At 32.4% G+C, this 15,136-nt stretch overlaps 1 protein-coding gene across 1 annotated transcript in view; it reads right to left on the reverse strand.

Moving 5' to 3' along the window:
* Nucleotides 1-15,136, reverse strand: part of HELRODRAFT_90476 (hypothetical protein) — a gene marked incomplete at both ends in the record, with an annotated part of 80,111 nt that overhangs the window by 20,173 nt on the left and 44,802 nt on the right. Inside the window, one exon of the mRNA XM_009032573.1 lies at nucleotides 3,540-3,630. Coding sequence (XP_009030821.1) covers nucleotides 3,540-3,630 — 91 coding nt within the window. The remainder of the gene's footprint in view (nucleotides 1-3,539; nucleotides 3,631-15,136) is intronic.

The following is a 15,136-nucleotide window of genomic DNA, read 5'->3' on the forward strand; positions in this document are numbered from 1 at the left end:
TCATCTTTCATCAACAAAATTTTTTCACCTTTGTTGAGATTTTTTGCAGGCCAGTCCTTTTGTGTGTAATATGTAATTTTGTCTCTATGTCCCACATACACAAGAAGCAGCAGTATTTAGTATAGCCTAATTGCATTTCTAAAAGTGTGGCAATACTTTTAGGAATACTTTTAGGTCACCACAAATTTTCCATTTGTGTTCGTTGTAATTGAGTTAAGAAGAGTTTTCATATTTAGGTAAATTTCTTTCATGTGAGCTGCATGGCCAATAGGAACTGATAGAAAATGATTTCCATTGTGCAGTAATACAGCTTTCAAGCTTAGCTTTGATGAATCTATGAATAATCTCTATTCACTTGGATCATAATTCAAATTGAGACAATACATTAATCCATAGACATCAACGCAAACAACAAGGTTATTTTTCTTCTCAAAAAAACGAAGAAGATTTTGTTGCCGTTTTTTGAAATAGGAAACTTTAACATCAGATTGGAGAAGATTCCACTGTTTTAATCTAGACCCTAAAAGTTCTGCCATTCCCAGTGACAAGTCAAGATCTCGAACGAGGTCACTTAATTCTGCTTAACTCCATCTGTGTGGTGCATCATCTGTTGACACAAAATCAGAATCATTTGATGTGGAAGGCTGGCTTTCTTTTCCTTCTTCTATTTCATTTGTGCCTCCATAAATAAAGCATTATAGATAGCCAAGAGGCAAAATAAAAAAAGATGAAAAAATTTTTCCAAAAAATGAAAATTTATACTCTTGAGGATAGAGTTTTGCTTTTATCTTTTGAACTAGAGCTAATATGTAATTTTTAATGTCATTTTCGGATTCAGCAGGTGGAAATACATAAGAAACAACTAATTTTGGTTCAGATACAAAAACACTGTTGGGCAGTGATATCGACATTGAAATCTCCAACAAAATACGTTCGATGATTCTGCCTTAAAGCGTTAAGTGTAATTTCTAATTTATCAAAAAAGTGATCAAATTTTGTATTAGGTGGCCTATATTATTACATTGTTTAGACTTTATATTAATGCACAGCATGTCAATAACATCATCATCAAACACTCTATCATCACACACACAAAAATCTAAGTCAGTTCTTATAAACATGCAAACTCCCCCACCTAAGCCAGTCATTCTATTTTTAAAAACAAATTTTAAACCTTCTAATCTAATCAATGCTGCAGAAGCTTCATTCAGCCAGGTTTCATTGATGACTATTAAACTAGGAATGTTATTAAATCCGTCTATAAGCATTTGAAGGGACGTGATTTTATGGCATAAGCTACGAGCATTTACATGCACGATTGATAAAGCTGATGAAGATAGACTACAATCAGATAGTGATAACAAATCTGATATATTATTTTCAGAGTAGTATTTCGTTTCGTTATGCATTGATTTGCATATAAAATTATTTGGCGCCACCATGATTCTCGATTTTGGATTGGACAACTTTATCTTCTGCTGTTCTTCTGTGAATCCCATTCGCGCAAAAATGTGTATTGTGGCCATATATCAGGATTGGTGAATTTGGATAACTGGCTGATTGGCAGAATTATTTTAAATGCCGTAGACTCGACTAATGGGTTTTGATCTACCGCGGGGTTGTCTGGATGATTATCTGGAGGATTGTTTAAAAGGTTTCTTTTTCGCAAGACTCTGGGAAACATTTGTTGAAGATTATGTTATTTGTTTTTAGATGGTTTTCAATGACATCTTTTTTGCACGAGTCAACATTACCTAAATAATAAACAATTTTTTTCTCTATAACTTCAGATGCTTTCAAGAGACAGTTCGTACCAGTGCCAAATACTTTGTTAGATTTTTTAGATTCTATTTTGTTGTTTATTTTTTGAAGAACTAGAGGAGAATCATCTGACTTTCTTTTTACTTGACTTTCTGAACAAGTTGAAAGCCATCGACGTCTAATTCATCGTTGGATTCATTCATGGATTTTTTAATATTATTATTATTTTTATTAAAATTAAAAGCCAAATGTTTACTTTTATCTGCCCATGAATTTGTAGTTGAAGTTTTATTTGTGGCATTGGTTGATAAATTTGTTTTCAATACGTCACTTAAAGCTGTAGACATTTCAGATTTATTCAATGGTATAGTGCTTGTTGTAAAAGCCTTTTCTATGTCCTGCAACGTTGTCGTATGATTGGAGACAATAGAGCGTATGTTGTCCAGCAAGCCGGTATGTTTCGTATTTAACGCTTCTATTATGGCTGTCTGTTGTACACTAAACATGGCTTCGATTTCATTTTTGATCTTTTGAAAACTAAAATTCAGCCAGTTAGTAATATTTGGTATCCTCAACAAATTAACAGCTGAATATATTGAACATTTATCAATAAAACCTTCTAACCTCAAAATTTTTAGCAATTCAACACATTCTAAAATTTTGTCTTTTTTATTTATTCCGCGAAATTGAAACTTATCCACTGATTCTGATTGCAATTCTTTAATTTTTAACAATTCCAAATCATTTTTCAAAATTTTAATTGCAGCAGTAACTTCGTCGACATAATAGAAATCCACTACATTCAAAATAAAAGTTTCGTTATCGAAATTATTCCAATTATTTGTCAAAAAGCACAAAAATTCACTAGCAACAACCGACCGACCAGCCATTGTTCATGTTCATGTATGGCAAGTGTTTACAGATAATATATATATATATATATATATATATATATATATATATATATATATATATATATATATATATATATATGTTGGTAATAGACCATAATTTCTACAATATTCTATAAATTCTTCCGAATGTTTGGCGTTAATATGTTTGTAGTTCGTTTTTTCAATTTTTCTCACTAAAGTTTTTTGGTGAACGTTTAGTTTATTAAAATTCAAAATAAACTTATTTTTCGAATTCATGCTGCAAATAAGGCCATATTTCGATTCCGAATGAATCATCATCAGTGCTTTTTGATGTTTATATAGGGAAATATTGACTTTGTCAAAATGAACTTAGATGGAAATTAGGTGTCAGGTTTCTTTATTGCTGGTCATCTTCTTTGGTCTCCTTTTCTTCATCGATAGCATCATATTCTTCTTTGTCACTATCAGTCATAAAAATTAAGCACATAATCATTCGATGGCGTAATGAAATGTTTTTCTAAGCGAAAAATAAACGCAAACGGTTTAAAGAGAAACGATAAACAAAGTTCAATAGATCCACTTTCACAGGGCAACTTAAAAGTTGTTAAAAGTATAAGGACACATCCAAATTTTTAAAATTTTCAAAACCACATATATATATTACAATGCTTTCTTCAAAATTATTTTAACAAAATCATTTGAACTCTTAAGCTAAATTAAATTTCTCCAAAAATTGGATAAAATATTTGCGGCTCATCGTCTCTGAGAGCAAAAAATAAAGATTGACAAACATGAAATATCGTAACGATAAACTAAGAAAAACTGATTGATTGGTTGGTTGATTGATTGATCGATTGATTGATTGATTGATTAATTGATTGATTGATATGTAATAAAACTAACTCATCCATTTGAAATCAAAGTTTCTATTTATATCAATTCCTGGACATTGTTCATTTGTTGTTGGTGTTCTGGACTTCCTCCACATACGATTCTGCAAAATGCAGTTAAAAATAGCGTAAAAAAATAATATAATCTAATTTAACATGGAATAAAATGATTTGTGTATCATTTAATATATTGTTTTAGTAAATAAAATTGACTTGATAAACAAATTGTTTGATTAATGTAACATGTTTTGTACAAATCACGTTTGTAAATAAACATAATGGGTGGAATGAAATATTTTTTTGCCTAGATATTTATTTTGTTAGACACTACATTTGTATTTTTTCATCATTAACAGGTTACTCATTAACTAACATATTTTATTTGAATATTTTAAAATAATAAAATTTTTTTGGAAATCACGTAATATCTATTTTATTAATTGTATTGTTTGAAAAAAATTTTAATAATAAAGGTGTGTTTAGAAATATTAGATATATTTAATTTAAGAGTGAAAAAAACTAGATTGTTTTATTTATAAATATTCAATACTTTTAAAACTTATAAAAATTATTAATTTCATTATGGTTTACAACATTTTTTACAAATATAATAGTTTATCAAATCGTCTGTTTAGAGACAAGAAACAATCAACCAAGAGTTAATCTTTGACCGCTGCTGATTTGTTTGAGATTTTATCCAATAACGAGAAAAAACGTCACACATCTAGAGCATGTAGTCAAATTAGTGTGACAAATTCCTGGAGGAAGTTAAATCTAAATCAACAGTGTGCTCAGTGACGTACCGAGAGTGTCTGACGCCCGGAGCAGGTAACCCTGTTGGCGCCCCCAACCAATAATAATATTTAGAATCCATATTTACAAAATTATAAAAAGTCAAATTTTTTTATTTAACCATAAAAACAGTAAACAACACAATAAAAATTTAATATACAAAATACATACAAAAATTCAAATAAATTTAGTAAACAGTCTGTAGCGACAGCAGTTTTTTTTTACCAAAAAACTTTTCTTAATTTTGCACTTGCAAATCTGTCAATGACATCATCAAAATCAATTGTTTCAACTAGTCCGTTTTCTATGATTAGAAATACTCAATCAGATAAACGATCTTGTCTCATATGTACTTTTAGATACGCAGAAATAAGTCTTAGTTTGCAGTTTGTTACAGCTTGCAACTGAAACAGAAATGGTCAGCATAATTTGAAAAGCAATTAGCAGATTTGGAAATACATTGTTAAAGACGTGAAATCGAGATAAAAACTAATAGTTAGAAATTATTAAGCATGCATTGAGGAATGAACCACTTGTAAATTAATTAGAAGGTTGTAAAGTAATTAAAAGGTTGTAAATTCATTTATGGACGTGACATGTTTATTTGGCATTGGTAGCTATACAAAAAGAAGAGGTCCCAGATACCCAGATAAACAACGAAAAAGAAGAACGAAAAAAAGAAGGGAACAAGAGAAAAAGAAGACGGAACACAGTTGACGCAGAAGTGAGATTCGATGCGAAGTCGTAAATGTGATTTACGTAGTTATTTGGATTAATCTATTGTTTCTATTAATTATGGTATTAAATAAACGTCCAACTTAGTTTGCGTTTAAAGTAGTTGTGTTTATTCATCGGAAATCTTGAACCTACGGATAAACAAACTATTGACTATCGTTGGAAGCTACAACACGGTGTTGGAGATAAAAAAAATTATTAAAGTTATAACATAGGTGTTGGTTGTTACGAGGTCGAGGAGATTACAACACTGGCGTCAGAAGCAAGATTTTTTATAGTTGGAAACCCACTGCAGAAAAAAGACCAAGCTGGAACAACTTAATATAATTAGTCTTATAATTAGCAAGAGAAGCTTAATTATTGACGATTGGTTTTATTCCGTAAGTTACCTGTCAATTAGTTATTATGCTGTATTCTAACGATTTTAAAGATTGACTAAACGAGTGATTGGTCACACCGATACACACAAGTCATTGCCAGCACTGTTTTTTTTCTAATAAAGTTCATCTGAAATATGTCTGTTCAGGAGTCGGGAATCTGCGTAGAGAGAAATAACTGTACTCTACATGTTCAAGGGGTCGGTCATAACATTATCATTACCGTATGAAATAAAAGTCATCAATCTTTCACAAGCTCATTGCATTCTGGTGGATCAATTATTGTTTTTGTTTCTTGCCTTAACTCATCAATCATCACCATATCAGAATCATCATCACTGGAATTATCTTCTGCTCTTTCAGTTTTAAGAATTTTTCAATATACTTCTAGTTTTCGCTTTCCGTTGTTGAGCTCCATTTAATTTCTTGTTTTTAACATGGTTTAATTTTTTTAAATACTGGGAGTGGGAAAATTTATTTTGTTAGTAAAAGCTGCAAAATATTTTTGGCACTACTTCCCGAGCAATAATATTTATGTATAACGTGTTTGTCCTTCAAAAACTAACCTAACATACATACTTGTTAAATAAGTGCTCACGTCTCTGCCTACAAAAATTTTTAAGTTTCTTCATAGATATCTCAGGGATACGCTTGACGCTCAGGATGTAGTATTGTTTTTTTAAAAGCCATTGCTTCATAGACTTATATTAGTTTCATAAAAACTTCTGTATTTGCAAAAATTATTTGACACCGGCGTTTATTACATTATCGATTTAGTTGAAAGAAAGTTTGAATATCACTAAAAGACAAACTTTACAAATTTATAATTGATTGACTTGTGAAATTGTTGGAATGTGGTTAGATAGATAAGTTTCTAAAAAGGTTTCCTAATGAACAAATTCATTAAAATAAAATTTTATAAAATAATGTAACAATGAATTTTTTAAGTTTAATTAGTATTTTTATACCCATTTTGGCGCCCCGGCGTCCGGGGCGGCCGCCTTTGGTGCGTCTTTGAGTATGCGCTTAGGATCCGATTCCTCAAGTTTTGATAAAATTTATAGATTGTTTGCTGCCATTTTTTCTGGATAAATTTATCATTCAAAACTGGAAAATTTTCACGGGGTCTAAAGTCAGCCATTATCACCATTGCTAATAATGGAAATGAAACGAGAACGATAATTATAGACCTGTATCCAATCTACAATTTGTTTTAAAAATCTTCGAAGTGCTGACTTGCCTGTTGATATATTTCATGGACTTTCGCCCTCGGTTCAGTTAAACTACAAACTTGGTTGTCTACAAAAGCAGCTCTCGCAAAGATAATTTGAACTTGAATAGCCATGCGCATTTCTAAAGCGCATTTCGATCGGCTATTAATTATCAAACCTCGATCCCTGACATACCTCTCCCCAAATGTTGAATATTCCTAGGGGAGGAATATTCACTCCTGCTTACGTGTTTTCTCCCTTCGTCGCTTCTGTCTTCTCCGTTATTTGCATTATCATTTTCTTCATGCTCCAACGATTTCAGCAATTTTTGCTTTTCGACCAACCTTCCTTCGTTCATTTTCAACTCGTTCTTCTGATTTTTATATCGTTCTCTTTATCTGACAGCTCTTTGAGCTTGTTTGCCACCTCAGACATCAACTGCGTTTCTTCTTTCAATATTTTTATTTTATCCTCAGTCTCCTGAATAAAAGTTTTCGTCATTTTCGTGCCTAATTTGTTATATACGTCTGCTTCTTCTTATTTATTTCATCAAATAATTTCTCGTGCTGTTTTTCCAACTTTTCTATTTGTTTAAACGAGTTTGTAATTCTTGGTCACCTTTTGTAATTTTAAAGTCAAATTTGATCTTCGATTCTTCAGTTGAGATCTCCAACGTTTCATGTTGCCAACTGAGCAGAGTTTTGTGATGTTACAGTTTATCCTTTTCTGCATCCTCCTCTTCCTGGCCAACATTATTACTAGTATTAATACTATTAACATTATTAACAGACCCATCTTCTTCATCATAATCTTCTTCCTTGCCAACCTTTAGCTTCATCACATCCACATTATTATGATTATTATTATTAACATTATCTGGTTTACCAGCACTGTAACTATCGTACTTGCCCACTCCGCAGACACCAAGTTTACTTGTACCACTGACATGCCCTTTACTTGCACCCCTACCATCATGTTCACTTGCACCCCTGCCATCATGCTTACCGACCTCACTGACATCAATGTTACATGTACCCATGACATAACGTTTACCCGCTGCTACCAACTCCCAGACCTACACCAACATTATTATCATTATCATTAGCCTTTCCAGCTTTATCAAATACGGTGTCTTAACATTATTAGCTTTGTCGTCTTCTTCTTCATCCCACTAGTCATTTAACTGGCCTGCGCCAACATCACCTTTAACAACACCAACATTATTGTTATTATTACCAGTACTGTTACTATCATTATTAACGTAGACAATTCTTCATCTTCATCAGTTTGAATCCTAACATCATTATTAATTTCATCCTCCTCTTCATCAACATCGCAGACACTATTATTATTCTTATTACTAACCTCATTATTATCATTACTATTCTTAGTTATCTGTTGCTTTATTAGAATTATCCTGATTATTTTTGTTGCTAACATAACCGCCCTCTTCATCATCAGTAGCATCTCCGACATCACATTTACCTGGCTGTTCACCCCTCTCTAGGCATTTTAACTTTGGATCATCAATATTGTAAAACGTCAGTGCCCTGTCATCGGCAATCTTTATTAAGGCGTTGTCTTTTGTGATTCTAAGTTTTATAGCAGGTACCATATACTGTTCCGCCATGTTCAACAAATCTACCACTTTTAGTGTGATAATTAATTGACCGTTGCCGCCAGGAATCACCGCACACCACATCCGGACAGCAGGTGCAATGTTTTTCCCTTTATCATGGTTGGGAGTCAACATCACCCATGCACCATCAACCTCAGTGGTTTGTCCATTCCATCCCTTGATCCTCATCCGTTCTGTTCGGAAAAGTTCCAGCTTCTGACATAGGCACTGCGAGATCCCACAAACTTCGGCTTCATTATCTTCCAGTGCTTCACAAACCGGTCCGGCTTGAATTCGGACTTTTACGAATGGTGTTTGGAAGTATTTGTCTGCTTGGATAGTTTCATCAATTTTTACATTTAAATTGTGGTTCGACTAAGACGTGGCAATGACTTGGCATCTCATGATCTCCCTTGAAGGTTTTTTATTATTGGTTTTCTGTGTACAAAATTTTGCGAAATGTCCCGTACTTCCACAGTTGTAACATCCCATCTTAGAAATTGGTTCCATTTTCTCCTCTTTCTTGGGTCATTTCGAGTTCGTTCCTAGCTGGAGCGATGAGAAGGGTGGTTTGTAACTTGAGGCGACATTGGTTGACAAACGCATATTCATATTGGCTTCAAATATTTCAAGGATATCAGCCATGCAAACATGCGGTAACCAATCCTCTCCTTCCTGAGTCAGTACATGTTCTAACAAATTTCTTGGTAACAGTTCCTTCATTCTGTCCACAACCAACAGTGATAGAGCTTGATGTAGAGTTTCAATCCTACGACTTTAAAAATAGAACCGTGGGTGTCGATGTAGCCTAAAAGCAGTGAAGGTCTTATCATCTCTCTTCCTAACTAAGAAAAACTCATCTCGAAGCTTTATCGGGCAGAATCGACAAAAACGTATGATTTGCTGCTTGATGGCTTCATAGTTCCTATAGTCCTCCGTTTTCATCTCATTCAAAACTGTCTTCATCTTCATCTCCAAATTTGTCAACAACGGTTCTGCTCGCAAGTCTTCATCAATTGCATAACTATTAAAGATTCCTTCAATTCGGTGAAAATATGCTGATATTTCCCGTGGATCCGTCGGGCACATTCCTAGCATTGGACTGAATCTTTGAATTAAACTGGCAGTATTGTCTTTTTTGGAAGTGCTGCTCTCTTGACTTTTCCTCTGCTATTCAGCTTATCTCCGTAACCTCCTGTTTTCCTCTTTCTGCTTCGCTTCTTCTTGCATTATCTGTATTTTCATCCTTTTCTCTTCCGCTGCTGTTTTCTTTGCTTCTGCTGCTGTTTCTTCCAATATCCTGATCCCCATCTCGATTTTTCTTATCTGTGCGGCTTGTACCGGGTCAACTATCACAACATCATCGTCCTTGGTCGGGTTATTTTTTGATTTCGACTTCGCAGCACGTTCCATCTTTTGTCGTTACTTTAGTTAAACAAAAACAAATTCAGCACCCGCCAAATTCATCGTTCAGTGATTTTTTTTTGTTTTACGCTTGTTGTTGTTCTGAACCTTTAAAAATAAATTCTGGGTTTGACTATTGGCCTCACGTTGCTTTTGTGATTTTTGAATTATTGGGATGTTATATTATTATCATATCGTGAAAATCGACCTTTCTTTTTTTTAATTTAATTTAATTATTTAAGAGATAGTTTTTCCATACTTATTAAGTGACAGACTTTTTATTCCCGTTCACTTATACTATAACTTTACCAACACACGATTTTACCATTTATTATTATTATCACTACCGCTACCTATCTTTCTTCTTTTTGGCAGGTATCCCATTTCTGACACTTCTGGTTTCGCGGTAGTGAGTGACACCTCTAGTTTGAGTAACAAAAAATACTATATTATCAAAAACCAAAATATAATTCTTCACATTAAAATAAATAAATAAATGATTTTCAGCAAATGTTAGACACTGTTATTAAATTTTAACTTAAACAACGAAACCAACGCAAATCCAACTTTCCGACGTTACCAGCACGCTATCTCAACGTCCAAAGTGTTCGCTAAAACTGCCCCAAACCACTTTTTCTTTTTCCGCTCACCTGCTTCTTGAATAGCCATGCGCATTTCTAATGCGCATTCCAACCGGCTATTATCGAACCTCGAACCCTGACATTTGGTTTTATTTGGTATTGGCAGTGATGCTTGGTTGGTTCGCTTTATATTTGACGGATCGCACACAAAAAGTATGCTTCGTTAGATTGGCATCTGATTGCACCACAGAGATCAATGACTGATCTAATATAATATCCTATGTACGTGTTTTGTTTGTACCAGGTTTAATTCATGATTATTGTTCAGTTTAGGGGCTCAGAAGCTAACGTATAACTAAGAGAGATTCAAAAGTTGAGGACTTACAACACTTAAACTGAAAAGGGCGAGCGGAAGCGTGTTTTCAAAATTCAGATAAAGCAATTTTTGAAACAAAATGAAAAGTTGCCACAAAAAATTTGTGTGCTATAGGATTACACTTTTTCAAAAAAACACAAACTTTAAAGACACTTTAGTTGACAAATATGATAACGTTAACATTGAAGATAGGCCAATAGTTTTGCCGATTTCTTCAAAAGTGTTTATGTTGAGGATAACATATAGTATGATGGCTGTTGTAAACAAAATGTTGACCAAATTGTAAATGAAGTTATGATGAATGATTTGGCTGTGAATGCATGTAATGTGGAGAGAAAGATGATTGGCGAATTGAACCGATATAAATCTTCCGGTCCGGAAAATGTTTTCCCTGCTATATTGAAGGAATGCAAGTTTTCAATTTCTGCTCATTTGTCAGATTTATTTAATTTGGAACTTTCTGGAAATATTCAAGAAATATTCTGCATGATTTGAAACATAGTATTATTACTCCCATATTCAAAAAAAAGGGATTAACATGGAGTCGAAAATTATAGACCGGCTGCTTTGTGTTGTATGTGATGCCAATTGTTAGAATCCATCATTAAAATCACTTGATATGCTTTTTTTGATAATAATAGTTTGCTTGACAATAGGCAGTATGGATTTGGGAAAGTTAGGTCTACCACTTTTCAGCTGCTCAAACTGTTTGATGATTGGAGTAAAGCTATTGACAATAGATTGGGTGAAGATTTTATTTATACAGATTTCTCAAAAGCGTTTGATAGGGTCTCGCATAGTTTGTTAATTGAAAAGTTGCGTAAATCTGGTGTGAATGATTGTTTAATCAAATGGAATACGGATTAAAGATTATTTTTGTAATAGATTATCTTGTGTGTGAATGAATTGTAGGTCAAAGAGGTTCAAAGTTAGCAATAGGGTGCCTCAAGGAAGTGTGTTGAGCCCGGTTTTGTTTATAGTGAATGTTAATGATCTTTTATGAATAGTTGAAAATGATTTTGTCAGTTTGTATTTATATGTTGGTTAGTTGTATAAAATGTTTCAATGATCGAGAATTATTACAAAACCATTTTGATAAGTTGTATGAATGGTGTCGGTTGTGGAAAATTGATTTGAATGTAAGTATGCTGCAATGAGATATGGTCAGAAAGGTTTAGATGATGATCGGGTATATAAAATAAATGGTATTTGTTAAAATTTTTCTGATGAATTGAATAATTTGAGAGTTTTATTTCACGGTTCTTTAACTTTTTTTTGACTATATACAATTTAAATAATAATTGTTTTTTTTTATTAGGTATTAGGTATAATACACAGGACTTTCAAATATTTAAATAAAAATTCGTTTTTACTAATTTACAAATGTCTAATAAGTTCTAAATTTGAGTATGCAGCCGCTGTTTTAGTCACCATGGAAGAAGAAGGAAATTGAGGAGTTGGAGCGAGTGCAGAAGCGTGCTACTAAGATGGTGCGTGAATACAAAGGACTTTGCTACATCGATCGGTTGAAGTTTTTGGAACTGCCTACTTTGAGGTATAGAAAAACAAGGGAAGATTTGATAACGCTATGCAACATCGCCACTGTTCGTGTAGACAGAAGATCTTCGCCATAAATTGTTTCAATGTTGAATCTCGAAACAGAGGACATCGTTTCAAGATACATGTGCAGAAATATAACAACAACAGCAGAAAATTCTTCTTTACCAGCAGGATCTTTTCAGTATGGAACAACTTGCCAAAAGAATATTATTGCCAAAAGAATATATTGATTATATTACTGTCGTAGAATTTAAAATTAAACTTGATAAGTATATGATTAATAAAAACTTTATTTTTGATTATAACATGGACACTATTGTTTGATTCTATATATTCTCTTATAAGGTATATGTGTTTAGACATGGGCATATTGACTTCTTAGTTTGAGCCCATTATAAGCTGTTAGGTTATTATTGCATTATAAAAGACATAGAGTGAAACAACGGTTCTAAGTAAATTGACTAAAACAACTGAACTAATGTCATTGTTTTAGCGTATTTTCAATGCCAGACCGTTTTTAATGACGTTAACGGAGTGGATTTGACTAACGAACAATTTTAAATCTATTATAATAGTTCAATTTTAATTGTAAAAAAAAAGAAAAATAAAATTTAGTCTCGATAACAATATTAATCTCGATGCTTCCAGTCAAAGTTTTTAATTAAACAATGTGTTGTGAGGATTTAAAATCAAATAATTATTCACACCTGTTTGTCAGTTCAATCAATGCTCACTTCCCATGGAATAAATTTAATATTTTAATCATCTGCATTAGCAAAAGCATTACATAAAAGAACTCTTTGAACTTTGAGCCTTAGGCCTACGCTGTTGACAAAAAATCCTTGAAAACAACTTGACTCACCAACGTAGCATAATATTTTTTATCGAACTATTTATTAGGTGTCCCAAAAATATTAAATATCAAATTATGTTATATTTTAACAAATAAGTCAAAGTGAATGAACTTGACATGTTTAGTTTAAAAGTAAGCAATAAATTTAATTGTTTAAAAAGAAATTTATAATCATAAAAATGAAAAAAATAATGGGATTCTAATTTTTTAACACGTCCAACATGTATATCATTCATAATTAAATTTAACTTGTCACAAGAGTTGTATTGAGATGATAAAATTTAACATATATAAATTTTAAAATCTTGGATTTTGCGAACAATAAGTTGCACAAAAAAAGGATTGCTAGACATGGGCTATATATACAAATTTCTGGATGGGCCATTTTCAAGTCATAGCCACAACTTGAGCCGCAACTATATTGCAGATATGTTAATGACCATACATCGCATATGAAAACAGGAAAATATTTATAATTCATGTAAAAAGTAAATAAACCGTAATTAAAGTTTACGATAGAATACTCTGTAGAAAACGAAATAATCTTTTTACATGCCAATCAAAAACTGCAATTACACAATCAAAACATTAATGTATGAATATTGACTTTGTCAAAGTGAACTTAGATGGAAATTAGTTAAATTTAATTATGAATTAAAAAAAATCGAAACAAAAACAAAGGAAGCAATATTTATAGTATCTTAACATCTTTTGTTAACAAAGTACATCATCCTACACTTCTGATTCACGATATACAATATACATATATATCGATGAAGAAAAGGAAACCAACGAAGATTGACCAGCCAATAAAGAAACCTGACACCTAATTTCCATCTAAGTTCACTTTGACTAAGTCAATATTTCCCTATATAAACTTAACCGCACTGATGACGATTCATTCGGAATCGAAATAAGGCCTTATTTGCAGCATGAATTTATTTTATTTTATGAAGTTTATTTTGAATTTTAATAAACTAAACGTTCACCATAAAACTTTAGTGAGAAAAATCGAAAAAACGAACTACAAACCTAGAACGCCAAACATTTGATAGAATTTATAGAATATCGTAAAAATATATATATATATATTATTATTAGATGATTTATATAGCGCCCATTAAAAGGTTCTCACAGGCGCCCTCCACGTATTTCGAACCTATTGCTGAAAAATGAATCTCTTTAACTGCTTTTTGAAATGAGAAAAAGACAAATTTCGATCGCGCAAAGTTAGCGGAAAATCATTTCACACTTTACTCCACTTTCATTCGGAATCGAAATAGGGCCTTATTTGCAGCATGAATTTATTTTATTTTATGAAGTTTATTTTGAATTTTAATAAACTAAACGTTCACCATAAAACTTTAGTGAGAAAAATCGAAAAAACGAACTACAAACCTAGAACGCCAAACATTTGATAGAATTTATAGAATATCGTAAAAATATATATATATATATATATTATTAGATGATTTATATAGCGCCCATTAAAAGGTTCTCACAGGCGCCCTCCACGTATTTCGAACCTATTGCTGAAAAATGAATCTCTTTAACTGCTTTTTGAAATGAGAAAAAGACAAATTTCGATCGCGCAAAGTTAGCGGAAAATCATTTCACACTTTACTCCACAAACAACAAAATTTCGTAACCCCAATTTCAATGCTGTTATCAGCTGCACTAATAAATCACAACTACCTGATCTTAAAACAATCTTCTGGCCAATAGTTGATTTGTACAGAAACCTATTAGACAAATATTGTGGTGCCAAACCATTCAAGCTTTTATACATCAAAACACATATTTTAAATAGGGATGCACCGGATTCAGGTTTTTCATTCCGGCCGGGGCCGGACTTGGCCGGATTTAAAACCGGCCGGGGCCGGAGCCGGGTTAGGATTTTAGTTACCATTTTACATACGTTAGAAAAAATACTCACATTTACGGTTATCTACATATTGAACATCAAAAAATAACACCAAGCAAATAGTTAATTAATTCAAATATATGAATAAGCTGTGTGATACGCCAAATTCTGTACACAAAGACCAGCTTATAATTTATGCAAACCCATGTTATAGCGTAAAGAAAATTGTCCAGCTCATC

Source organism: Helobdella robusta, assembly GCF_000326865.2.
Source record: "Helobdella robusta unplaced genomic scaffold HELROscaffold_84, whole genome shotgun sequence".
Taxonomy (NCBI): Eukaryota; Metazoa; Annelida; class Clitellata; order Rhynchobdellida; family Glossiphoniidae; genus Helobdella; species Helobdella robusta.